Source organism: Petaurus breviceps, unplaced genomic scaffold, assembly GCF_028583685.1.
Source record: "Petaurus breviceps papuanus isolate PSGF00001 unplaced genomic scaffold, PetGlider_PUasm1.0 90822, whole genome shotgun sequence".
NCBI classification, from domain to species: Eukaryota; Metazoa; Chordata; class Mammalia; order Diprotodontia; family Petauridae; genus Petaurus; species Petaurus breviceps.
In genome coordinates, this window is record NW_027187351.1 from 3,090,433 (window position 1) to 3,117,783 (window position 27,351).

At 36.8% G+C, this 27,351-nt stretch overlaps 1 protein-coding gene across 1 annotated transcript in view; it reads right to left on the reverse strand.

The window, feature by feature from the left end:
• PKHD1 (PKHD1 ciliary IPT domain containing fibrocystin/polyductin) overlaps positions 1-27,351 on the reverse strand; it is a 669,991-nt gene that overhangs the window by 33,713 nt on the left and 608,927 nt on the right. Inside the window, exons 62-64 of the mRNA XM_069070581.1 lie at positions 19,044-19,179; positions 17,341-17,428; positions 4,882-4,989 (exon numbers count right to left, since the gene is read on the reverse strand). Coding sequence (XP_068926682.1) covers positions 4,882-4,989; positions 17,341-17,428; positions 19,044-19,179 — 332 coding nt within the window. The remainder of the gene's footprint in view (positions 1-4,881; positions 4,990-17,340; positions 17,429-19,043; positions 19,180-27,351) is intronic.

Here is a 27,351-nt window from a genome sequence, read left to right on the forward strand (position 1 = left end):
AGATACAGGAAGATCAAAAGCAATATATCCTCAGAAAACATCAAGAAATAGTGAAGGGAAAAATAAGTTTACTAATGGCTTAGTGAAAGACTCAAATAAGCAAAATCATCCCAAGGGCATTATAGGATGAAGTTTAAAGAAGGACAACAAAAATGAAAAATTCTGAAAAGCTTTTGTTTTTGGTAAGAAACTTTTTTAAACCAACAAAAATATTGTTTACAATATTTAGAATCTAAAATCACAGATGACCTGTGCTATTAGAAGAAATAGACAAAGGAGGTCTGTGATGGAGGTGTTGCTACCATGAGGATGGAAAGGGATCAATTCTCATGATATCTGAAAGAGGGCAGGGTACCAAGTGTGTATAAAAATCTTAAATATTATTATTTCCAAAAATTAGAGCATACTAATTATACTGCCCCATGTATCTTTTTTCTATCTCAAAGATTAAAAAATTATGAGAATAATATTCATAAACATCATGACAATCCTTCAGGATGCTCTATATGAGGTGAAAGAACAGCAAGACCCTTGCAAATGATATTCCACAGCAAACCACATCTTTGTAGTCACTTAATTTAATAAAAGGCATGGAGAATACAAAATCCCATTATATTTATTTTTTTTGTTGGCTATAAAAATAATTTGATTTCCTGAAGAGCAACACTCCTTTAAAGTATACCCTCCATGGATGTCTCACTTATATGTGAAAATCTTACAAGATTCCTTGAAATATGTCAGAACTGACTTACGTTCTTCTGAATACCTTCTAATTTTAACTATCTAGTGAGATGTAAAGGAGGGAAATATATGCTAAAACCATGCTTTTCGTCATCACAGAGGATGCATGACATCAAAATCAAAAAGAGATGCAATACAAACAGTGAGGTTCTTCAAATGCTCCCAATTGTGGATTGTATCATGCTTGTTGAATCAAGTTCATGAATACTGCATAACATCCTAACTATCCACAAAGGAAAAACAAAGTGGATGAAAAACATTTATTATCTAGTCTCTTATATACAATTGAATAATTATGAAGTTGGTACAAATCATGCAAATGGGCAGTAAACAAGCTATAACTGAATATGGGATGACATTGGCCTGGCTTTCATTTCATAGGAAAGAACATAATTTTAATAACTTTAATTTTTTCCTTGAAACAAAGGTCCATCTTATTTTACTCTTTTTTCTAACTGTATTTTAAAATTTACTTTTTTTTTCAATTAACAAAAATCTTTATCTCCATTCTATTTCCTTGCCCTTTTGGGGGAAAAAAGAAAAAGAAACCCCTTTTTTAAAAGTATGCATATTTGAGACAAATAATAATAATAATCTTGCATTGGCCATGCCTTCCCAAAATATATCTCAATCTTTATCAAAGGAACATCTTTTTTTTTTAAGCAGCAATATTTCTCTCATTAGGTTTTATGGTATGTGAGTTTATATTCTTTAAAAATTGTTTTTTTAGGGGCAGCTAGGTGACTGAATAGAGTACTCATCCTGAAGTCAGGAGGACCTGAGCTCAAGTTCGGCCTCAGACACTTGACACTTAATTAGCTGTGTGACCATGGGCAGGTCACTTAACCGCAATTGCCCTGCATTCCCCCCTCCAAAAAGCAAATAAAATATTGATTTTTTGCAATCAGCAAAGGAGCAATGAAAAGTCAGATGATGGGTGTGAATAGTCTACAACATATTACAAATTAGAAATTATTCAGAAGTAGAGTAAATCAGAGACAAAGGAAAATATAAGCTAGTCACATAATAGAGAAACAACTAGTTAATTGACAGCTCATATACTCTCATGCTATCAACACAAAATCAAAAGAATGACTGGAATGTCCTCCATAGGTTTGGTGGCCTTTTCTGGTAGATTTATGTAAAAACCTAGATAAGACTTGCCCTGGAAAGGCAAGAACAGATGGGTGGGGTGACTGTCATTAGGAGGACCTGCCCTGAGAATTTGACAGGTCAACTGGAGAATATTACTAGTTGGGGCACCAAAGTTCTGTTCCAAAATCCTATTCCAATGTTTAACATGATATCAATCAAGTATGAGGTAAATGAAGGCTTCCTGAAAGAAATGTGATTACTTTTCGTCTTTCATCTACATTCTTTCCAGTTTACATTGCTCTGAAGCTACTGACAGTTAACTTGAATCTGCTCCTTCTGGAAAGTTATAAATAGGAACTCTGGGGAAAGCAATATGCAGAAATACTTCAAGTCTATTTCGCTAACAAAGTTCTTTGAAGATTTAGAAGAGAGGGTTCCCTGAACATTAACAACAAGCATAGCCCAGAATTGGTACTTACTCAGATCCCTGATGCTGAAGAGTTTTCATTTACAAAGCAGTGTACATTCCCCCTTGTTACTGAGTCCTTAAAATGATCTTCACAGTCTAATAATACATTGCTAGGGATAGCACTTTGAGTTTTGCATGTTCGTTATCTCAGTGAAGCCTCACAACAGTCCTGTCAGGTATATGCTATTGTTATGCTCATTCTATAAATGAGGATACTGAAATGGAAGGAGGTTAAGAGACTTACACAGAGTCTTATAGCTAGTAACTGTCTAAGGTGGGATATAAACTCAGGCCTTCCTGACTCCAAGTACAATACTAACCTATACTATAACCTAACTGCCTATCTTCCTATTCCTATTTTGCCAATAAGGAAACTGAGTTACAGAGGGGAGGATACCTGTCCAATATCTTTAAAGTCAGAGTAATCCTAGGATGAAATTTGTAGTTCCTGTACATCTTACCCTGAAACATAGCACTTCTGTGGGGGTACCCTTGCTGAGTCCTGGAATTCTGGAGAACCAGATGGTGCAGTCAAAAACACATTGGATTTGATGTCAGAAAATAAGGGCTTTAATTATGGGTTTCCTAGTTATTTCTTGTATGATATCAGGGGAAGTCATTTTACCTCCATGGGCTTAAATTTATATATATGGAAGGCTTCCCAATATGGATGAAAACATCTAGATTAGGAATATAAAATCAATGAAATAGACCTGAAAGAGACATTAGACACAGTTTAGTTAAATCTTCTCATTTTACAAATGAAGAGACTGAGGACTATAGAGGTGAAGTGACTCACCCAGGATCACACAAGTAGAAAGTTGCATAATCATGGTTTAAACTCAGGTCTTCTTGAATACAAATAGGGAATGCTCTGTCCACTGTACCATGTTTTTTCTCAATATGAAGTTCTTAATTGAATTGTTGGTGGTGGTGGTTTTTGTTGCTCTTTGGAGGGGGTAAAGCAGGGAAATTGGGGTTAAGTGATTTGTCCAAGGTTACATGTGTCAAGTGTCTGAGGTCAAATTTGAACTCAAGTCCTCCTGACTCCAGGGCCAGTGCTCTATTCACTGCACCACATAGCCTCCCCTTAATTGAGTTTTTCAAGCTTGGTAGATAGATCCTTGGAGAAATCAGGGTTGCTTCCATACCTCACTGAGGTATAAGATCATATTTTAGTCAAAAATCAGTTTAAAGACTGAAAAATAGACTTCTTTCAAGAAACATTTTTCCAAAATTGATCATATTTATATATCCTGGGCTTCAGAATGTTTCCCCCTAAAAACCTCTCAAATAAACAACTCAAAGATACAAATCTATTTTTCCCATCTAGTATCTACCATCTAACACTTGCCAAACCCTAAGAAACAAACAGTAAGAGGCAAAGATGCATTATTGGAGATGATGATATATAATTGTTGGATTATTTTTACTTCCCACATTAAATGAAGATTTCCAAAATTCCCAGTATAATTTTTGAGACTATGTTTCAAAGTCATTATTTTTCTCAGTGAATCAGCATCTCTTTATGTCAATAATTCTATCCCACTTTGGAAGGGCATCCCCTTGAAATAGTTAAGTCAAAACCTTAGAACAAGAGGATAAGAAATAAAATCTTCAATTGTCACAAGGTCTGAAAGGCGAGATTCAATCAATTAAATAAATTTTTATAAAACACCTGCTATGTGCTGAGCACTGGAGATAAAAGGAACAAAAACAAAACAATTCGTGTCCTCAAGGAGCTCTTATTCTACAGGGGAGAGGGTGCAACATGTATATAGATAATGAATAAAATATGTATTAAAAAGTAAAGCAACATAATTTCAATTGGTTCAGAGCAGTAAAAACTGAAGGTTGTTTCAGGAAAGGCTTCACTTAGCAAGTGGTACCTGACCTATGTTTTAAACGAAGTTTAGGTTTCTAATAGGGTAGTTATGAATCTCAAGAATAGGGGATATTTTGTGCAGTCCCAGTTATACTTTTTCTAATGTTTGCTGTGAAAATATCAAAACTGGTAATTGAGGTTTCCCAAAAAAGGGGAAACAATTGTAATGACTTCCAGTAGTGTTGGAGACATAAGAAGAGTTGTTCACCCTTCCCAACCCACTCCAATTGAAAGAAATCCAGGAATTTTATACATAAATGAAAAATATTTACATATTTTCAATCTAGAATTGAGTCTTGATTATTTTTACATTTTCCATCTTCTGGGGCAAAAGGGGCTCTTCAAATGCTCTTCCAAGGACATCTCAACAGGTCACTGCTAATGACCTCTCTAGAACTAAAGCTGTAGCTCCTTTATGAAAATAACAGAATTTAGATCAAGGGTTTACACTTTTATCTGTATTCTTGTTCATTATGGATCACTCTATAGATGCTTCCTATAGGTCCTGCTTCCTTCTTCTTTGATCTGATTTCTCAGTGATAAGATCAAACCATGCCTCTATGAAACAAAATGGAAGGTGCACTTCCTATGCCTGCTTGATGGATGCTAATTCCATTGTAAGAAAGGGGCTTGCTTTTTAGGAAAAGAGCCAAAAGCTTGAAATGACAAATATAAACAGTGCTTAAGTTACCTGGTGGGGATGTCACAGTGAAAAGAAAGTACCACTTTGACCCAGAGCTTGAGACAGCCAGATTGGAGAAACTGACTCGGCCTCGGTGAGCTTCTGAATGGGTGTGTCCTGCATATACAAAAAAAAAAAACTATAGCAACAAAAATAGCAGGTTTTAATTCCTGCCTGTCCAAGAGAAAACTCCACAAGCCATCTCCTAAGCCCAGAGGTGATCTTTCATTTTCAACCACCCAAAAAAATAGAGCTGGAAAATACATTTACATTATATGGTCCATCCCATTTCCTTCAGGCAAGACTTGGAACTAAACCATCCCAGATAATTGAATCTTGTTCTTAAAGGGCTTCTAGTAAAGACATTCTACAAGTTCCCTAGAGAAACAATTTCAGGGGCCCCATACAGCTGAGAGATTCATTATTCATACATTAAATTCTTGCTATTGTATTACATGGCAGAATAGTCAGGATTCTGTTTTAAAGTTCACTTACTTAATAATGATTAGAAGAAGTAGAAGTCACCTTAATCTTTTTTATTCTTCTAATCACCACTAACCAGGTGACCCTGAAAAAGTAACGTCAGTGACCTATACCTTGGTTTTTCCCATATGGAATACTAGGCATATAACAGATGTGAATTTCTAAACAGTGAGCCTGAAAATAGTCAACACTGAAAGGGCTGTGAGGAAATAGGCACATCTCTAGATCTGCCAATTGATCAAACCAATCTAAAAAGCAATTTGGAGTCATGTAAGTGGCTAAACTATTTCATATTCTTTGATAGAGTGATCTTACTACTGAACATATGCCCAAAGGAGGTTAAAGGCTGAGAGAAAATCCCCATATTAAAAAGAATAATAATAATACGTAGCATTTATACAGCACTTTAAGGTTCACCAAATACTTTACATATGTAATCTCATTTGATCCTCACAACAATCCTTTGGGATAGGAGCTACTATTATCCCCATTTTACAAATGTGAAAACTGAAAGTACTTGTACAGGGTCATATAGCTAAGTTAGTGTCTGAGGTAGGATTTGGACGCAGGTCTTCAAGCTTAGTGCTTCATCCACTACACCATGATAGCTGTCTATACATTTGAAAATATTAATAACAGCACTCCTAGGGGAAAAAAAGTGGGTGACCAGTTGAATGAATGGCTGAACAAATTAAAGCATATATACATGTATATAATGGAATACTTATTTCCTTATAAGAAGTGATGAATATGAAGAATTCAGAGGCATATGGGAAGATATAGAAATGATGCAGAGTGACATAGAATCAGAACAACATATATAATAACTTTAATAAAATTACAAAGTGATTTATGATAAATGGTAATAGCAAAACTCAGTTCTGACCACTGATGGTAATGAAACAGACTTCCCTCCTCTCAGTAGAGGGGCAGAGACTATGGTTGTAAATTGTAGTATATATACTGTCAGATGTGGTCTGTTGACTTTCCTGATTTCTTGTTTTTATAATAAGGGACAGCAAATTGGATGTGGAAGGAGCAAAAGGCAATTATTTTGATGTAAAAACAAAAGATAACAAAAACACATTAAGTAAAGATAAACAGTAAACCGTCTACCAAAGGGCTCTAAGAGGGTGATCACTTATATGTAGTATCAAATTTAGAATCACGTTCACATAGTTATTAATTATTCTCCTGATTACCCTGCCTCTAAGGTTCTTCTAATGATTAGTTATGTCATTGTACTCCAGAAGTGGCTATATATTTGATTTGGTGAGCATAGTTCTTAAAGTTTACAAATTGGTTTGAGATCTATATGGCTGAAAGGTGCTATAAAGACATAGCATGTCTAGTACTACATTTTTCAATTCAATAGCATAATTCTTTTTAGAAAAATATTGCATTTTCTCATCAATTTTGCCAAGCTAACTAAAACTTCCTTTTTGGGAAACATATTTTACTTTATCTCCTCTGAGCCTCAAAATAAATAAAAAGCCCAGAAAATGGAAATAAATAAGCCAAGACTCAAATAAATGATGGCTGCTCAAGACAAATGCAGTTTATACTCTTTAAAACCTATATGCATCAAAATTATGGTCAATAAACTCTTACAAACAATGAACTACAGAGTACAGATGTTCAACATGCAATCGTTTGCTGCAGTTTTTCCTTTGACAAACGTCCTTATTGTGCTCATCTTTGGAGGAATACAAAACAGCATTTAATCGCAATGTGTCCGTCGAGCACAGTGAGTCGGCCTCATAGAACAGCAGCCAAACTGCCTAATGGAAAGTGCTTTAGCTCCAAATGGGTGTGCTTTTGCGTTAAATACCAGCTTGCCTCAGAGATCTCTGAGAAGATCCCCTTTCTCCCTATATATATCTATGATATTCTCAAATTTGAAGCATATGTGCCCAAAAGCTGAGACAGTTGCTACAAAGTACAGTACATTACTCCAGGGTTCATCATATCCTTGGAATTGCAATTATAAAATATACAAATGCTGTTGACAGGCTCCTCTATAAAAAAGGAAGTAAACAATGAGCTGAGTGGGGGAGCTTGGAATGGCATGGAAATGGGCTTGAAGTAGGACTGAGACTGATTAACTGCCTTCCTACCAGGAAGATGCTTCTACCTGCTACCTCAACACTTCTGTGTGCAGACTATGAGTCCCTGGAACATTTTCTAAGTCGCCCCCATATGCACACCATCACAGAACTGCATAATTAAATACATTTTTCAATTACTCTGAATGTTTTTCTTCCAAAAAGTGATGAGACCTGTAACTAAATGTCAAAAGCTTTGGGTTAGTTCACCAGGAAGGGCCTGAAGTGACTCTGAGTAGATGATGTGATATTGTCTATCAGTTATAGACTATTTAACATAAATGAATCATGGAATAATCTCCTGCAAACATAGTATTTATTAAGATTTTTGTTTTGTTTTATCTTGTTTTTTCTTAAACTGAATGATAGTTAAAAGTTTTGCAAACAAAAGAAGAGAACATAGAAGTGCAATGAAGACTGAAGAAGGACTAGGAAAAAAAAAAGTATTAGAAAATATATCCTTCAAGGAAAAACTAGAAAGGTAACTTGGGTCAATAAGTATGATAAAAAGACAAGGGAATTTAAAAAAAAGCAATCTGAAGATAGGAGAGGCCACTAAATCAGTAAAAGGGAGAAGCTACTCTATGAATCTGATAAAGGAATAACAAGATAGAATGAACAAACAATAGAGCATGAGATATTTAGTTCAGATCAGGGGTTGGGGAACTTGTGGCCTTGCCACACTTGAGGACCTAGAGAGCCATATGTAGCCTCGAGGCTGCAGGTTCCCCAACCCCGGTTTAGGCTTTCTGATTAGAAGGGTTGTGAAATAACCAAATATATAAACAAGGATCTTTAGGCCAGGGCTTCCCCACAAGAATTTTTAGAGGGCGAGAGGACCAGCTCTACTACTTACCACTTGTATGATCTTGGCTAGGTCATTTAACATGCCTGGGCCTTGGTTTTCTTCTCTATAAAATGAGGTTGGACTAAATGATTTCTAAGGAAACCTTTCAACCCTAGACAGCATGACTAAGAACAGTTCTGCAAGGAGGCAAAGGATATAAATGAAGCAACATTCAGACTCTGATGACTAATTGGAAGAAAAAACCTGGGAATGCTTCCTATAACTGAACAGGATAAGGCCTACTTACACTAAAACTATAATAGCACCCTTCCACATTTCTTACTTAACAATAGAAAATAGTAATAATAATGATAATTATTATAGGTAGCATTTATATAACACCCACCATATACCAGGGACTGTGCTAAGAGTTGCTGGTAGGTCGTCTTTCAATCACGTCTGACTCTCTATAACCCCATGTGAGGTTTCCTTGGCAAAGATACTGGAGTGGTTTGCCTTTTCCTTCTCCAGCTCATTTTTAGAGATAAGGAAACTAAGGCAAACAGGGTGAAGGGACTTGCCTAGGGTCACACAGCTAGTAAGTATCTGAGGTCATATTTGAACTCAGGAAAATGACCTTCCAGACTCCAAGCTGAATACTCTATCCTCTGTGCCACTTAGCTGCCCAATAATTATTTTTAATTAATTAATTTATTTGAAGTTTTCAACATTCATTTCCACAAAGTTTTGATCTCCAAATTTTCTCCCAATCTATCCCCTCTTTCCCACTCCAAGATGGCATGGATTCTGATCATCCCAGTCTGCCCTTCGTTCAATCACCACCCATCCCTTTCCCCCTTACTTTTTTGTAGGGCAAGATAGATTTCTTTGCCCTATTACCTGTATATCTTATTTCCCAATTGCATGTAAAAACCATTTTTAACATTTGTTTTTAAAACTTTCAGTTCCAAATTCTTTCCCTTCTTCCCTCCCCATCCACCCTCATTGAGAAGGCAAGCAATTCAATGTAGGTTATACATGTGTAATTATGCAAAATACTTCCATAATGGTCATGTTGTGAAAGATTAATTACATTTCCCTCCATCTTATCCCGCCCCTCCACTTATTCTATTTTCTCCTTTGACCCTGTTCCTTTTCAAAAGTGTTTGCCTCTGACTACCCCCTCCCCATCTGCCCTTTCTTCTATTATTCCCCCCCTTATTTATTTCCCCCTTATTTTCCTGTAGGATAAGGTACCCCATTGAATGTATATGTTATTCCCTCCTTAAGCTGAATCCAATAAGAGGAAGGTTCACTCATTCTCTCTCACCTCTCCCCCCTTCCCTTCCAATGGAACCTTTTCCTTGCCTCTTGTATGTGAGATAATTTACCCCATTCTATCTCTCCATTTCTCCTTCTCCCAATATAGTCCTCTATCAACCCTAAATTTTATTTTTTAGATATAGTCCCTTCATATTCAACTCACCCTGTGCCATCCATCTATGTATGTATGTATGTATGTATGTATGTATGTATGTATCTATCTATCTATCTATCTATCTATCTATCTATCTATCTATCTATCACCTATCTATTTCCTCCAACTACTCAATTACTGAGAAAGGTCTCAAGAGTTACAAATCTCATCTTTTCATATAGGAATGCAAACAGTTCAACTTTAGTAAATCCCTTATGATTTCTTTTTCTTTTTACCTTTTTATGCTTCTCTTCATTCTTATATTTGAAAGTCAAATTTTCTTTTCAGCTCTGGTCTTTTCATCAAGAATACTTGAAAGTCCTCTATTTCATTGAATATCCATTTTTCCCCTGAAGTATTATACTCAGTTTCGCAGGGTAGGTGATTCTTGGTTTTAATCCTAGTTCCTCTGACCTCTGGAATATCATATTCCAAGCCCTTTGATCTCTTAATGTAAAAGCTGCTAGGTCTTATGTTATCCTGATTGTGCTTCCATAATACATGCATTGTTTCTTCTGGCTGCTTGCAATATTTTCTCCTTGATCTGGGAACTCTGGAATTTGGCTATAATATTCCTAGGAGTTTTTCTTTTGGGATTTCTTTCAAGAAAAAGTTGTTGGATTCTTAAAATTTCTATTTTAACTTCTGGTTCTAGAATATCAGGTCAGTTTTCCTTGATAATTTCTTGAGGGATGATGTCTAGGTTCTTTTTTGATCATGGCTTTCAGGTAGCACAATAGTTTTTAAATTATCTCTCTTGGATCTATTTTCGAGGTCAGTGGTTTTTCCAGTAAGATATTTCACATTGTCTTCTATTTTTTTTCATTCTTTTGGTTCTGTTTTATCATTTCTTGATTTCTCATACAGTCATTAGCTTCCATTTGCTCCATTCTCATTTTTGAGGAATTATTTTCTTCAGCGAGTTTTAGACTTCCTTTTCCATTTGCCAAATCAGCTTTTTAAGGCATTCTTTTCCTCATTGGCTTTTTGGATCTCTTTTGCCATTTGGGTTAGTCTATTTTTTTTTTTAAGGTGTTATTTTTTTCAATATTTTTTTGGGTCTCCTCTAGCAAGCTGTTGACTCATTTTTCATGATTTTCTTGCATCATTCTCATTTCTCACCCCAATTTTTCCTCTACTTCTCTTACTTGATTTTGAAAATCCTTTTTGAGCCTTCCATAGTCTGAGACCAATCCAGAGTTTTCTTGGAGGCTTTTGATGCAAGAACTTTGAGTTTGTTGTTTTCTTCTGATTGTATGTTTTGATCTTCTTTGTCACCAAAGTAAGATTCTATAGTCTGACTTTTTTTTATGCCATTTCCTCATTTTCCCAGTGGGATTGGTACAGTCCATATGGGACTGCACTCCACTCCCAGCCTTGTGTTACATACCCTTCCTGTTGTCCTTCCAGGTTGTCCAGGACTGGAGATGTGTTTCACTCTGTCATTTTTTGGGTTCTGTAGCTCTAGAATTTGTTTAGAGTAATTTTTTACAGGTATTTGGAAGGGTTTTGGGGGAGGGCTCAAGCAAGTCCCTGCTTTTACTCCACAATTTTGGCCCTGTCCCCCCCCCCCCGCAACATTTATTATTTCATTTGCTCCTCCAAACAATCCTGGGAAATAAGTGCTTCTATAATCCCCATTTTATAGATGAGGAAACAGAGGCAAAGTGAGGTTGTTAAGTGACTTTCCCAGATCACACAGTTAGTAAGTGTCTGAGGCTGAATTTGAACTCATGTCTTCCTGACTCCAGGCCCTTTGCTGTATTCACTATGTCATATGATTAAGAATTGATGACAAACTATTATGATGAAGCACATACTTGAAACATGTAATGCAATGTTAATTTTATACATAGAAGAAACTGAGGCAAATATTAATTGTGTCTTCCTCATGTCACATAGTTAGTGTCTGAAGCTGAATTTGAACTCAGATCTTCCTGACTCCATTCCTGAAGCTCTATTCACTGCCTCAAAATGATTAAGAATTGATGACAATGACACCACACAGCTAGGTGGCACCGTGAATAGAGCACCAGCCCTGAAGTCAGGAAGACCTGAGTTCAAATTTGGCCTTAGATACTTGACACACTAGCTGTGTGACCTTGGGCAAGTCACTTAACCCCAACTGCCTTGCCTACCCCGGTCCAAATTTTTTTTTAAATGACTTGATAAGAACCTTTTTTGATGAAGTACATACTTGAAACACTTCACGCAATGACTATCTTGGCATACATATCAATCCACTGGAAGAAAAAATAAGATATTTATTATGTCTAAGATTGCCTTCATCCTATACAGGATAACATTTCATATATATTAAAATAGTCATGTGGAAGATCAAAGGCAAATGGCCTAAAAGAAATCAGGTCAGTTTATATAAGCAACTTATAGTTGTTGTATTATAACCCATATTTGGAATGTTTCAAAGATAGATATGTCTATCTTTGACTGGGCAGATCAGCCTGGCCTAAGTTTAGAAAAAGATAAAGGCCAAATGAAATGTCAACACTGACTTGATTGGATTAGTGATGCAATTTTGAAGGGTCTTTGATTTGCGATAAACACAATCCCGCCCTCCAATTTGAAATCTATTAGAAGATATGTGTGAGATAGTCACTTTTCCCTTTTTCTCTTCCTTTTAATTTATGGAACAAAACAAACATTTGTTTATATAGTAAAATAAAAAAGATAATTGTACAAGAAACTACAAATCTATGGTGCACAACTTGCTGTTCCTTTTAAGTATGCAACAAAATTATCGTGTAAATTTTTTCTTTTTTTTCTTTTCTCTCCCCTCCATGCCCTAGAGATGGCTACCATTAGACACAAATAGGTATATATGTGTAAAATCATTCTATACCTACTTCTATTTATCAGTTCTTTCTCTGGATTCAGATAGCATCTTTCTTCATATATCCTTTACAATTCATTTTGGGTATTTATAATAGACAAAATAACTTATTTGCTGAAAGTTGATCTTCAAACAATACTGCTGTTACTACATACAATGTTCTCTTGGTTCTGCTCATTTTTCCTTCATTATTTTGTGCAAGTCTTTCCATATTTTTAAAAACATCAAACACTTTTTTTCTTACAACACAGTAGTATTCCTTCACAATTATATACAGCAACTTGCTCAGCAGTGGGCATCCCTGTGATTTCCATGTCTTTGCCACCACAAAGAGTGCTGCTATAAACACTTTAGAACATATAGGTTCTTTTCCTTTTTCATTAATTATCTTTGGAAATAGACCAAGTAGTGATATTGCTGGGTCAAAGGGTATAGGTAGTTTAATAACTCTTTGACTATAATTCCAGATTGTTCTGAAAATGGTTGGATCAGTTCACAACTTCACAAACAATGAATCAGTATCCTGTTCTTCCACATTCTCTCCAGCATTTGTTACTTTCCCCTTCCATCATTTTAGCCAGTCTGGTAGGTGTAAAATGATATCTCAAGTTTGTTTTAATCTGAATTTCTCTAATAAATAATGATTTAGAACATTTTTTAATATGACTATAAATTGCTTTGGTTTCTTCATTGTAAAAGTACCTATTCATATCCTTTGTCCATTTATCATTTGGGGAATGACCCATATTCTTATAGATTTGACAAAGTTCTTTATATATTTTAGATATGAGACCCATATCTATTATCACTTTTCTATGCTAGGCAGGAAAAACATTAAAATTTTTTTTTACTATGTATCAGGCATTGTGCTAAGCATTGGGAAGACAATAAAAGCACACAGAGCAGTCCCCAGCCTGAAATAGCATCCATTCTAATTGAGGAAACAAAACATGTTGGAAAATGGCATGGTGAGAAGATTGCAGGAAGTGATCTGGAAGCTTAGTTCTCTGAAAGATAAGGCAAAGGGTTCACTTACCCACACTGACAGTAGAGCCAGGGGTGGAATCAAAGAATAGGACCGCAATAGGATAGGGCAAGTTAGATAAAATGGAAGAACTAGTGCCTATTTAAGAAGGGATTACATGTAACCTGCCTAACCTGGAATCAGAAGCAACTATCCTGGCTCTGAAAACGTCTCCATATTGGAGCAGGATTACTTTGCAGAAATATAATTATTAGTCACAACTGTTTTTATGTATTGTTGTTGAGTCATGTCTGACTCTTTGTGACCCCATTTGGGGTTTTCTAGTCAAAGATACTGGAGTGCTTTGCCATTTTCTTCTCCAGCTCATTTTGTAGATGAGGAAACTAAGGCAAACAGGGGTAAGTGACTTGCCCAGGGTCACACAGCTACTTACTTACACTATAGTGTCTGAGGTCAGGTTTGAACTCAGGAAGATGAGTCTTTTTGACTCTAGGCCCCATGCTATATCCACTGCACCCCCCTAGCTACCCCTTTGAGAAGTTTTAAATGATTAGTATTGGGACTGTCTTTCACTCTACTGACACCTGTTCTATAGAAGGAAGGATCATCATAACATAAACAAATTGTATGCAAAGAGCCAATATTTCTAAAAGAAAGGGAAACTAAAAGGTCCAAATGCATAATATAGGGTTTCCCTGTTCCTTCCTTATTATTATTTAGGAACAGTATACCAACAATGGCTCATTACATTTTAATGCATGCATATAGAATGCTATTCTCTTTTATTTCCTTTTTAACCAAAAAAAGGAAACTTGTTTATAATCTCAGGATTATATCCAGATTCTGCAGCAGTTTTTAATTCCAAGATCACACCTGAACCAATATAAGCAAGTATATATATTTAAAAGAACTATGTAAACTTTTCTTCCACGAAATAGCATAAACCCACAGTTTGGCTTATAAGCCTCCTTAGAACAATGCAGAATTCAAGAATTCATAGGTAAGAAAAAATTTATGGAATGAGTTTCTTCTTTCTAGTATCTCAGTCATGGGATGTAGGTCTTTTGATTTGGGGGTTTATTTTTGGTTGTTGTTTTAGGGCATGCTCTGAAGTGTGTTACGAAGAGAGAGATACCTGTTTCTATTCTTAAAAATATTAGTCTCCATAGGTTGTTTTATTCACCTTCCACACCTAAACTACGTTGACTGGTGGGATTAAGTTACTCAGTTTCTCTAGGCAATTACAATTACTGGTCACCGTTCTGCAGGAAACAGATGAAGGAAAGTCCTTAGGTTGGATGGTAAAGAAATGTTGCTTGGCTTCTGCATTCTCTTCCTCCTGAGACTAAAATCATAAATGTATCATCTTATTTAAATCAAAGTTCTCCATTACCAAGTGAGATGTTATAAATAGTATTATCAGCATCGATTAGATGAAGAAAACTATTAAGGCAAAGTGAATTGCTTGTTACTGAAAGCCAATAGCATAAAGAGGATTAAAACTTAAGGCTTCAGTATTTTCAATGCTTGACTTAGCCTACATGGCTGTATAGTCCTTCTGACACAGTGATGGGTTACTTTGTAAAATACTTCTAAGGTTTTAAAATGTTTTGTTAATTCTTGGGGTTTTCTTGGCAAAGATACTAGAATGGTTTGCCATTTCCTTCTCCAGCTCATATTACAGATGAAGAAACTGAGACAAATAGGGTGAAGTGACACTTGACCACGGTCATGTAGCTAGTCAGTGTCTGAGGTTGGATTTGGACTCAGGTCTTCCTGCTTCTATGCCTAGGGCTCTACCCACTGGGCACCTAGCTACCTTTCATTTCCCAATACCAACTTCCAATTGATCCCTCTCTTAAAACAAAGATATAGAGTTAAGGAGAACAAACTGACACATGAACCAAATCTAACAGAGTATGCCTCCTGGGAAATCTATAGTTCACCATCTGTCTAATGTCAATCAATCTATAAGTTAATCAGCAAACATTTATTAAGTGCCTACTATGTTCTAAGCACTGTGCTAGTCACTAGGAATGCAAAAGAAAAGAAGAGAAAGGCAGCCTCCATCCTCAAAGAGTTTACAATCTAATGGAGAAGAGACGTGCAAAGAAATAAATGCCAAGCAAACTACATACAGGAAAAGTAGGAAATTACTAACAGAGGGTAGGCACCAGAAATAAGAAGGGTTGGGAAAGGCTTCCTATAAAAAATGGGATTTTATTGGGACTCAGAGGAAGCTAGAGAAGTCAGTAGGCAGAGGTGAGGAGAAACTGAATTCCAGACATGGGGGGCTGCCAAAGAAAATATCCCAAGGGGGCACCTACGTGGGTCAGTGAATAGAGCACCGGCCTTGGAGTCAGGAGGACCTGAGTTCAAATCTCACCTCAGACACTTGACACACTTACTAGCTGTGTGACCTTGGTCAAGTCATTTAACCCCAATTACCCTACCTTCCCCCCTCCAAAAAGGCAAAAAAAACTTTATCCTGAGTCAAGATATGGAGTGTTTTGTTTGTGGAAAAGGTAGTAAGCCAGTGTCACTGGGTCAAAGAGTACATACATTGTGGGGAGTAAGGTATAAGAAGACTAGAAAGATAGGATTATAGAGGGGTTTGCATGGCAAAAAGAGCATTTTGTATTTGATCCTGGAGGCAATTGGGAGCCACTGGAGTTTATTGAGTTGGGGATGGGGGGTTAACATGATCAGACTTGCACTTCAGAAAAATATTTTAGTGGCTGTGAGGAAACATAGTGGTATGTTTCATCATCCATCCTCTGGAGCACAGGTATTTTACTGTTTCTTTCCTTTGCATTATTGTGATCATTGAGTAAATTGCTTTCTTAGTTTTACATTAGCTCACACAAATCTTCTCAAGTTTTTTTTTCCTTCTGCATTCATTATATATGTTATTTCTTGTACTGTAAATAAAATTCTATTGCATTAAAATGTAAGAAAAAAAATTTTAGTCCTTCCTCAACTGATGGGCACCCACTTTGGTTATAGATGCTTGATAGAGTGCTGCTATATATTTTTTTTGTTTATGAGACCTTTTCCTTTGTCTTTGACTTCGCTAATAATAATTCTTTGTGACCAAAAAGAAATTGAAAGTTACAAAAATACACTCAAATCTTTTCCCAGACCATTAAGGGGAGAAAATGGATTTTTCTTTTCCTCTCCCTTCCTTTTTTCCTTCTCCCCTTTCTCTTCCTTCTCTCCCTCCCTCCCTCCCTCCCTCTCTCTCTTTCTCTCCCTCTCTCCCTCTCTCCCTCTCTCTCTCTCTCTCTCTCTCTCCCCCTCTCTCTTCCCCCCCCTCCCTCCCTCTCTTTTCCTCCCTCCCTCCTTCCCCCCTCTTTCCCTCCCTCCCTCCCTCCCACCTTTCCTTTCCTTCCTTTGTCTGTCTCTCAGTTCGTCTTTGATCTGAGCCTCCCTATTTTGCCTAGGTTGCTCTTGTAGCAGCCACTCACAAGGCTAACCCCAAAGCTGACTGGCAAGGAAGTTTTAAGTTGTTTTCTGACATTGATCGGTTTGCTTCTTCTTAGGTAGGCTGGTGCCCTGCCCCTCACTCTCACTCCCATGGACTCACCATGTTGGTATCAGACTTAGAACAGGTATTTTAACCCTGTTGTAGCTCAGAAGTCCCAAGGTGAAGCAATCCACCAGCTTTAGCTTCCCTCCCCTTCTCAGCAAAAGGAACTATAGGTAGGTAACACCACATCTAGGCAATACGATTTTTTAAGAAGAGGTACAAACTACAGTTCTATACAAACAATATCATACCTTTCAATATAGTTTCTGATGCCCCCTCCAGAGAAACGGTCACAATCCAAGGCTCTGAGGGAGGTCCTAATGATTCTACTACCCTACCCTAGAAAGAAAAATGAAAAGAGTTTAGAAGAGATCTGGGGAGAGGTTACAGGAGGATTTTAAGGCATTTATTTCCCAGGACACCAGCTGAATATAGGATCATAGATTGAGTTGAAGGAGGCTTCAGAGGCCTTTCTATCTTGTCCAGTACCCTCACTTTAAAGATAAAGAAAATAAGGCCAAGGAGTTAATATGACTTGCCCAGAGTCACACATGTAGGAAGCACCAGAGGCAAGTTTGAACCCAGGCCCTCTTATTTTAAGAGCCAGGGATCTTTCCAGTATACCACGCTTCTTCCTTCAATGTCATATAGTTTTCATTTTTGTGTTTACTGCGCCCTCTGTGTAAAGTACTTTGCACACCTTAAAGTGCTATATATATGCTAGATATTATTACGAGATAGTGAGGTAGTGAAGTGGATAGGGCACTGGGCATGAAGTCAGGAAGACGGTCTACTAAGTCATACAAGGGTCACCATCAGCATCAAGAAGAATATCCCAATGGCAAAAATCTCAAGTAAGTATTTAATACACATCATAAAAGACTAATTTGGGGGAAAGGAGAATGGATAGTTTTAGAGGGGAAGTAATTTGAAAGAGTTCAAGAGAAAAGTGAGTGACTAGAAGGAACAGGAGAAAGTTTTTGTGAGAGATAAACAGCTTATATGCTGATTAGAATGAATGAAGGGATAAAGGAAGGAGTCTGGAGAGGAGGTAAGGGGACATGGAATTGCACAATAGTGTCATTTTTCCTCTGGATGTAATCAGAGGCAAGTCACTCAAATTTCTGGACCTAAGCTTTATTAGCTGTCAAATGAGGGAGTTGGACTAGGTCTCTCTGGGCCCTTCTAGCTGGAGATCTGTGACCTATATCTCAGTCATCCTGCCTTCTGCTCATTGCAACCAGGTAGGAAGCATGCTTGTTTGCTTTTTTTAAGGGGAAGAACAGGTGATTTCATTAGTGTAGCTTTTTTTCATAGATTAGTAGAGATTAAAAGGAGGGTATGGTGCTGCAAATAGAATTAGAAGAGCTCACTATTTGTGATTTTAAAGAAAAGAGCAAAACACTGATACAAATATATGTGCATGTACTCATAGACTGTTCCAAATGATCAAATAAACTTTGTCAATATCTCTGGTGATGTAAATGATCTGACTTGGTGGCTCATTGTAAGGAGGTTCAAAACTACCTTCTTTGTTTCTTGCTCATAAAGCAAATACATTGAGTTTACCGTTTCTTCAGTCTTTTGGTGATTATAGGAAAGCAAGAATGCAGAATGAAAGTTAAGCAGAGAAAGGAGTTAAGAAATACAAAATACAACCCCGGAGTCAGGAGGACCCAGGATCGGTTCCAGCCTCAGACACTTAACACCCACACAAAAAAGGTGGCCATGTAACCTTGGGCAAGTTACTTAACCCCAATTGCTTTTTTAAAAAAAGAAAGGAATACAAAATACAAAGGCAGCACCCTGTGCTGAGAAGGTAGGCATTTACTAAATGCTTTCCTATACTGATGCTAAAGTGTAAGACACATAAAGAATTCGATGAGCTGGTCTGTTAATCAGCATGTCTGCTGGCAAGCTCTAGAAGAAAATGGTCACCTATGGACAAGGTTACCTGTCTATCCAGAAAGACCAGGAGTGGTTGCACTGGAAGCTCTATTCCCACTTCTCCGCTGGATGGCTGAACTTGGACTGAAAGCGTATGTGGTCGTATATATACCATACCACCAGGATCAAAACCACTTGAATTTCTTGCTCAGGGAGGAAAAAAAGAGAAAAAAGGAGAAAAAGAAGCATTTGTGAGATAACAAATTTTGCTGGAATCACTACATATATATGCATTTTAACATGCACATGTCACTAATTTCTAAATTAAAATTTGTCTCTAGGTGGAGGGAAACAGAAGACAGTGAACATGAACTAGCATCCATCACTGATATTTTTCTAAATAACATCTCTTAGACAGTAAAACAAAATAGCCTATCTAAATTTTAAGAAATAACAACCATTGAGGCTGCTAGGTAGTACAACGAATAGAGCACCAGTCCTGGAATCAGGAGGACATGAGTTCAAATCTGGCCTCAGACACTTGTCTCTTACTAGCTGTGTGACCTTGGCCAAGTCACTTAACCCCAATTGCCTTCCCCTTCCCCCACCAAAAAGAAAAAGAAGTAACAACCATAAAGAAAAGACTACATGTTGATAGATTGATAGATTCTATTAACTTTGCTGACCAGTATCAGTTATCACTGCTGCTATTTACTGGAAGAGATTCTTCCTATAGAGAGAAAAAATTAGGGATTCACTGGTTTGCAAGCTTCTTGGTGGAAGAGGCTACTTATAGTCAACATAAATTTGTTTAAAACATATAGCATGCCAGACTCTAGGTCACACAAAGATATTAAAAATTATAAACTCCCTTCTCTCTGGGGCTTACAATATGAAAAAAGAAAGAGCTACCAAATACTCTGAGAAATTCAAGAAAGGAGAGATTAGAGAGGGGAAAAGAGGGAGGGGTATGGAAGGATGAGAGAAGGCTTCATAGGAAAAGCTACACTTGTATTAGGCTCTGAAAGCAGGTTTTCAATAGGTAATAAGAAGGAAAAGAACTATAGGCACTCTCGACTGACAAGAACAAAGACCTAGAGCTAGGTAAACATACACCTCCACCCTTAACCACATGCCAGCACCCAGCATAGTATTTTGAATGTGAGGGACATTCAATACATATTTGTTGGGTAATGAATGAAAAAATGAATAAATTAATAAATGAACCGATTTACCTTGTACTAGGAAATGACTCATACATTAGGGAGAACCTAGTTCAAGTTCACTGGCAAAATAGAATAATAAAATAGAATAGAGTACTTAGTAAACCTTATAGCATCAAAGAAATGTGAATTATTAGTAGTATTTTCATATTTTTCATATTATTAATATTTGGTGGGAAGTTCCATGAGGGTAAGGATCATCTTTGTATCAGTTCCAGTCTTTAACAAAATGTTCCAAATGATATAGAAACTTTACAAATTTTCATTGAATTAATGAGTAACTGGATAAATATATGCATGAAAAAATGAATGATTCAGGAATTTCTAATCTCTAAAATTGCTGTTTCATATTAAACCTCAAAAAGCCTGGGCCTAAAGGTAATAGCTTTCATAAAGCTATGATCTCAAAAATGAACACTGTTCCCAAATGCAAATAAACCAGAAGGAATGATGTGAATGGTATGATCATTCACTTACTATATATATTAGGGATCTTCAATATTTTGTATGGAAGAGGGACTTTTCATTTCTCCAAAGCTCTGAGAGCAGGAGGGGAGAAATCTGAGTTTCTTAAAAGATAAGCAGAGGTAGTAAGATAAGTACTATATTCACAACTAAATCTCAGAGCAGGAGAGTTTGCTTTTGTCAATTTTCTCCCTTCCCCAAAGGCAAACTGGAGAGGAACAGGAGCCCAGGGAAGGGAAGGAGTTGGGTTAGAATGTGTTATGGTTGTGACACTTAGACTAGAGATCTATCTAGCAGAAAAGGTTATAAGTGTTACCTTATTGATTTTTGTATACAGGCTGGGAATCCTACTGAACTTAAATATCATACTGCTACATGCATTGGTCCTAATTGCCATTTGTTAGTATATTTTGGGTAAGCAGAGGAGTCAGATTTCTATTTTAATTTGCCAATATGAACCAGGTTAAAATTTAAGCCATAATCACCATTGATTCTGGTTTCCTCAATCTCTACTCTTCATTGTACTTTCTCTCCTATGAGTCCTAGGCTTCTGGGAGATTCTAAATTCATTTTCCAGTTCGAATTCTGCCCCCTAACCTAATCCTTGCATACTTTCCCTGAAGAGCTGCAAGTAAGAGGGAACCATTCAGGTAGGAAAAGCTGACAGCCCCCCATCATAGAGTCTAACATATCATCAGTAATACCAAGAGACCCAGTAGCTGGGAAAAAAAATTGTCTGAGCACTAGCTAAAAGCCCCTTTCCTGACACACTTTTAAGTTTATTGTGAGCAAACATCTCTTATTAAATGTAAACAGCATCTCACTGGAGGTCAGAGACTTGCTGCTACAGCATATCCCAAGGTAATACCACTTTAAGCTCCACATAAACTCTTAAGCAGTTTCTATCCTAAAACCAGACCGTAGGTGGTACAGTTTTTTACGATATGTTATAATAGTGCAATAAATCTGTTAGCTTAAAATCGAATCTCCGTGGCCTTTTAGAGAAATCATCATTAAATGCAGGGTCCTGTTAATGATGCCATCCAAGTGAAATTGTTTAATCTGCTGAGGGGGTGAAAGGTCACCAAATGAATTTTTTATAATACATCAACTTGACACGCAATAGGGAAAACTGTAATAGATAAAAGCAAAGGAAAAGGGCACTGTCTTCTTCTGATAGGTCAATAGCAGCCAAGAGAGTCACTCATCCACTTTCCCTTCACTATGGTGCTCCTTTTCCATTTAATATGGACACCCAATTAATACCTCAGCACCACAGACAACCTCATTTTAGGTGACTTATAGCAATTTCTCCCCCTTCCCTGAAATGAAAGTGATCACAATACATCATAGCATTGTGCGAATTAACGTTAATTGATTCGAGTTACCAAGCAATGATGGGCCACTTATATAATCTAGGCGTTATTGGGTGCTGGAAGGGATGGAGGGAAGATTAGATTCCAGTGTCCGTTGCTGTGACGACGGGAGTCACCTGACACCTTGTTAGACAGTTGTAAGGTTCTATTGCCGGCCCCAGTGGGGTCGTCAGTAAACTGGAGTGATGTCCAAACATCATTACACGCTGCTCCGATATTAAAGCAAAGGGATTAGCACCTTATTGCAAGCAACCTGGATTTGTCATTGTGCTGTCGTTATCCAATTTCCAACTGCTAATGTAACTTTGGCCTGCAGGCAGAAGGACCTACAGCCAAACTTAAAAAAAGGGGGAAGAAAAAACCCACCCCCCAAATTTAACCCCTTCTTGGGTTGGACATCTTCCAATAACTAGTGAGGAGTGTGAAAGAATTTTTTTTTCCTACGTTGCCTTAAGCAGAGGATAAAAGATAAGGAGCAATGAGAGCTGGAAAATCCCCAGTTCAGGGAGTTCTGATGCCCCCTTTCCTTTATCTCTTGCTTTCTCAGTCTGCCAGACCCAGGATATTTAACTGAAATGAGGGAGTACAGAAGGAATGCATCATAGAGCATCTACATTCTTCTTCCAGGACCAGCAAACAAATATATCCTTCCTATGTCAGCTGCCTTTTTTTTTTTTAAAGCAAGATGTGTATGGGGAAAGGGATTGGTGATAATACCATCCCTCTCCCTATCAAGGCCATTAAGCTAGAGAACCTTAAAATTTATTTAGGCTCTGATGAAGATTTCCAAAGTATTCTGTGCATTTTCTATCTCCATTGTTCTGTAAAGGTTCCAAAAGGCAAAATAGGGTATTGGGTAATGAGTAAAGAAGAAAATTTAATTCCAAAAGGATTGTGAAGTTTTGGTTCTTTGAAAAAGGTTCAATACTTTCAGTGATCCCAAGCTGTTTTCTCAAGCCAAACCATATCTTTTTTAACACTATATACTTCTGGTGATGCTATGTAGGAACACAATTTCCAAACAATTGAAATTGTGAAAGACCCAAAAGTCAATAGAGAGACATAGTGGGAGCAAGTAGGCTTTAGAACATTACCAGCAAGAGACACTATGGGACAGGCAATGGAGCACTAGCTCAGTTCAAATTCCTGAGTTCAGATTCCACTTCTGAGGTTTACTACCTGTGTGACCATGAATAAGATTCTTAACCTTTCCGGATCTCAGTTTCCTCCTCTATAAATTACTCTGTGGTCCTTTCCAGCTACCAATCTATTATCCTTAGTGATAAAAGCTATTATCTGAGATACATGATTGGAAAAGCAGGTGAGCCTGTCAAGTGGGGAGAGCAAAAGAGAATAGATACAAGGTCTGAAGGTTGCTTTGGTGCCTATATACTGTTAAAGTACCTAGTCTAGGGGAAAGCCTCCATCAAATTGGGTGAACTCAGCAGGGATGTTATAAAAACAAGTTGTATAAGATGAGAAGGTATAGATGGGTGTCAATCTGCAGTATCAGAGTCCCCAAATCAATGAGATAATGGATTAATTGAAGTACCTAATAGAATTAAGCATCCCCTTCTCCTTGTGTGTAATGCAAAGGAAAGGACACTTGACTAGGAGTCAAGTGACCTCAATGTCAACATTAGTTCTATTAACAGTCCATTATTTATCCCTCACTTTTCCTATGTGTTTGGCTCATCTTATTTTTCCTGTTATTCATTTCTTTGTACATTTCTTTTGCAGAATAAATGTGTTTCCACTTGGCTTATCACAATCAACCAAGTCACCATTTTTCTTTGGGGTATAACAATTCTTTTTTTTTTCTGAAAATTTTAGAATTTTGTGACATACCATTTTAGTAGTAGAAAATTGTTTGTTTTAGAGGTTGGGGCTTTTGAGGGCAGAGCCAAGATGGCGGAGTAAAAGCAGGAACTTGCTTGAGCTGGCATTCCAACCATCTCCAATACCTGCAAAAAATGACTTTAAAGGTTGGGCCTTTGTTACAGGCATAGCTTGAGGTCATTAAAAGAAGTCTCCAGCAACACTCTCTTTCTACATTCCTCCTATTTAATGTTGGGATCAGTTTTTACGATGTCTGTCAAAGATATATGTGAAAATGAATGCACTCTAAGGGTTGCACATTCAACTGTATGTTGTAGTTGGGGCAATGTTATGTTGTTGAGTCATTTTTTCAGTTGTGTCTGACACTATGACTTCCTTTGCAGTTTTCTTGGCAAAGATACTGGGGTGGTTTGCTGTTTCTTTCTCCAGTTCATTTTACAGATGAGTAACTGAGGTAAGCTAAGAAATGTCTGAGGCCATATCTGAATTCATAAAGATGAGTCTTCCTGACTTCAAGTCCAGTGCTCTATCCACTAGCTGGGACAATAGATTGTCTTTATCCACCTGGTTTCTTCTATGTGAATGGTTAGCTACCAACAAAAGAAAATAAATTCCCTCACAAAGAGGGAAAAACTATTTATTGGGATGAAAATAATCAATATTAAGAAAAGTCCACCGCCTCTTATAATCTGTGACAAATGAAAAGGAAACCAGGAATAGTCTGACTTGCATCATAGACTTAGGGAAAGCAGATTTCAATGGGTTGAAAAGAGGTAGGATAGCATGAATTCAAATTCCTTTGGGAAAATAAGGTATAAAGGAATGGGAACTCTTAAAAATGCAATTCAAAAGACATGAATAGAAATGATTCCATGGGAAAAGAGAGGAGTGGTCTGAAGAGACTGATATGGGTATACAAAGAACTCATCAATCAATTTAAGATTCTGAAAAGACATGTGAAGAATCAATGACAAACATTTATTAATCATCAACAGACATTTATTAATCATCTCCTCTGTGTCAAGTATTGTGGTAGGAGCTAGGAAGAGAATTACAAAAATGAAATGGTGTTTGGCCTCAAGGAGCTTATATATACACATCTACATACATATACTTATATAGGTATGTATTAGGGAAGAAAATATATTCATAAATAAATGTGTGTATGTGTGAGCACACATGAAATAAATAGATAGTAAAGCTGTGGGCATTGGCAACTAGGGGGCATGATCATCAAGATTTTCATCAAAATTCTTACAATTCAGAAAAATAGCTTTGGCATTGAAAGAAGTAAATTTTGATTATCTACAAATTCTGTTTCATGTGGAAAGACTAGTTCTTTAATGATGACAGAAAAGGGAGAATTTATACCCAAAATAGATGCATTTGTGTTTCTGATGCCATGTATCCAAGTGGATACACAGGAGGGGTGAGTTGAGATTATAAAAATTTTCTAAAAATATGAAATGCTATATATTTTATTGATCAGATTTCTCTCAGTTTGTATATTATATAGACCAATATTTCTCAAAACTTTTCCATCTTGGGATCCCTTTACACTTTTAAACATTATTGAGGACTCCAAAGGGCTTTTGTTTATGAGGGCTATATTTTAAAAATATTTACCATATTGGAAATTAAAACTTATTAATTTCAATATATTTATAATTCATTTAAAATAATAATAATGATTTTATTACATTAACATAAAAGATGCATTTTTAATGAAAAATAGCCATAATTTCCTAAATAAAAAAATGAGAAGAGTGGTATCATTTTACATGTTTGCAAATCTCTTACATCTTGCTTAATAGAAAAGAGCTGGATTCTCATATCTACCTTGGCACATAATCTGTTGTGATTTGTTGTTTTGGTTGAAGCACGTGAAGAAAATCTGGTCTCATCTTGATAAGTAGTTGGAAAAGGGTGAAATGCTATTAATAGACCAATAAACTCCTAATATTTATTATGAAAAATGTTTTGACCTCAGTAACCCCATGAAAAGTGTCTTAGGCATCTGCAGGGGTCCATGGACCATACTTTGAGAACCAATGCCTTAGACATAAACATTTTTCACTTGTTTGCACTTTAGACTTTCATTAGCAAGTAAGAAGGAAACTATAATGTTTTGTCATCACCCAAGCAAAGTAGAATTCTCTTTGAAAATCAAGTATCTGTCAGTTGAAGTACGTAAAAACTCATTGATAATAAGTAGAGTCAAATGTCTCAAAAAGAGCCTGACCAATAGTATAAATAAGCCAGCCTCACTTTTCTCTGTTGGATGCCTAAGGCTAACCCTTTAACTCATCAGTTTCAGTGGTAACTCCCAACTCCCAATGGTTAAAGTTGGCCAAGGGGTCTGGGCAAAACTACGAGGCTGTTTCCCATATCATGTAATATATGGGAATATATTAAAAGCACTGGAGAGCTTTTGACAGGTGTTTTATTCTTCAGTATGGACTTGCTCAGAAACACTTAGTGGATCAGGAAATAGACTTTTTTCCTGAGAATATTTACTTTATGTCATGTACCTAGATCCACCATCTATATTTTAGGCACACAGAAAGAAACAAGACAGAGAAGATATTTCAAAATCCCCATAGAAAATAGATGATATGATTTACAAAAGTTAGTTCCTTATTACATCACAAATGTCAAAGTCAAGAGAGATTCAAAATGGTTATGACAGATGGTGAGTAATAAACATAAGTGATGATATGGAAGCCATAACCTGTTGATAAAATAATGTTCTGTATATTTGTGCTATCTCTACTTTCCTGGCTATTTCTGTCTGCTAATTCTCTTGTCTCTTTTTGTTTTCAGTACTCCTTGGATTCCACTCCTTCTTCCCCTGGTCCTGTCTGCCCCTCCCCCCCAAAAAAATAACACAAAGCTTAGCCCCAAGAATCTCATCAGGGATATTGCATCAACTTTGATATTCACACTACAGCATTTGCAGTTAATTGTCTTTGGTCATTGGAGCCAGATGGCTCTGGATGAGAAAGTGAGGATGGTGACTTTGCACAGTCCTCTCTCACTCAAATCAAAGTAAATTGCAAGTCATGTCATCATTTCCCCAGTGACTGAAGGACTGTAGGAAAGAGGAAAAAGTAAAAACAAACAAACCTCCTACCAAAGCCTCCCTTTAAAGAGGGTTCTGAAGTCCAGTCAACTCTTTATTCCCCACTAGCACTTTTCCCTGCATGGAAGTCCAATAATGGAATCCATTATTATCAGTACCAGTACCCCTCCACTTCCCTTGGCAGATTCTTTTTATATCTTATCTTTACCCATTAATAAAGTCCTTGAGGGAAGGAACTCTCTTTCTTTTTCTTATTTGTATTCCCAGGGCTTACTTAGTACCATACTAGGTACATAGTAGGTGCTTAATAAATCTTTATTATAGTGTATTGATTTAAAAAAAATGTTCAGTCATATTGTGAATACCTATAATACCTTTTAATACTCCTCA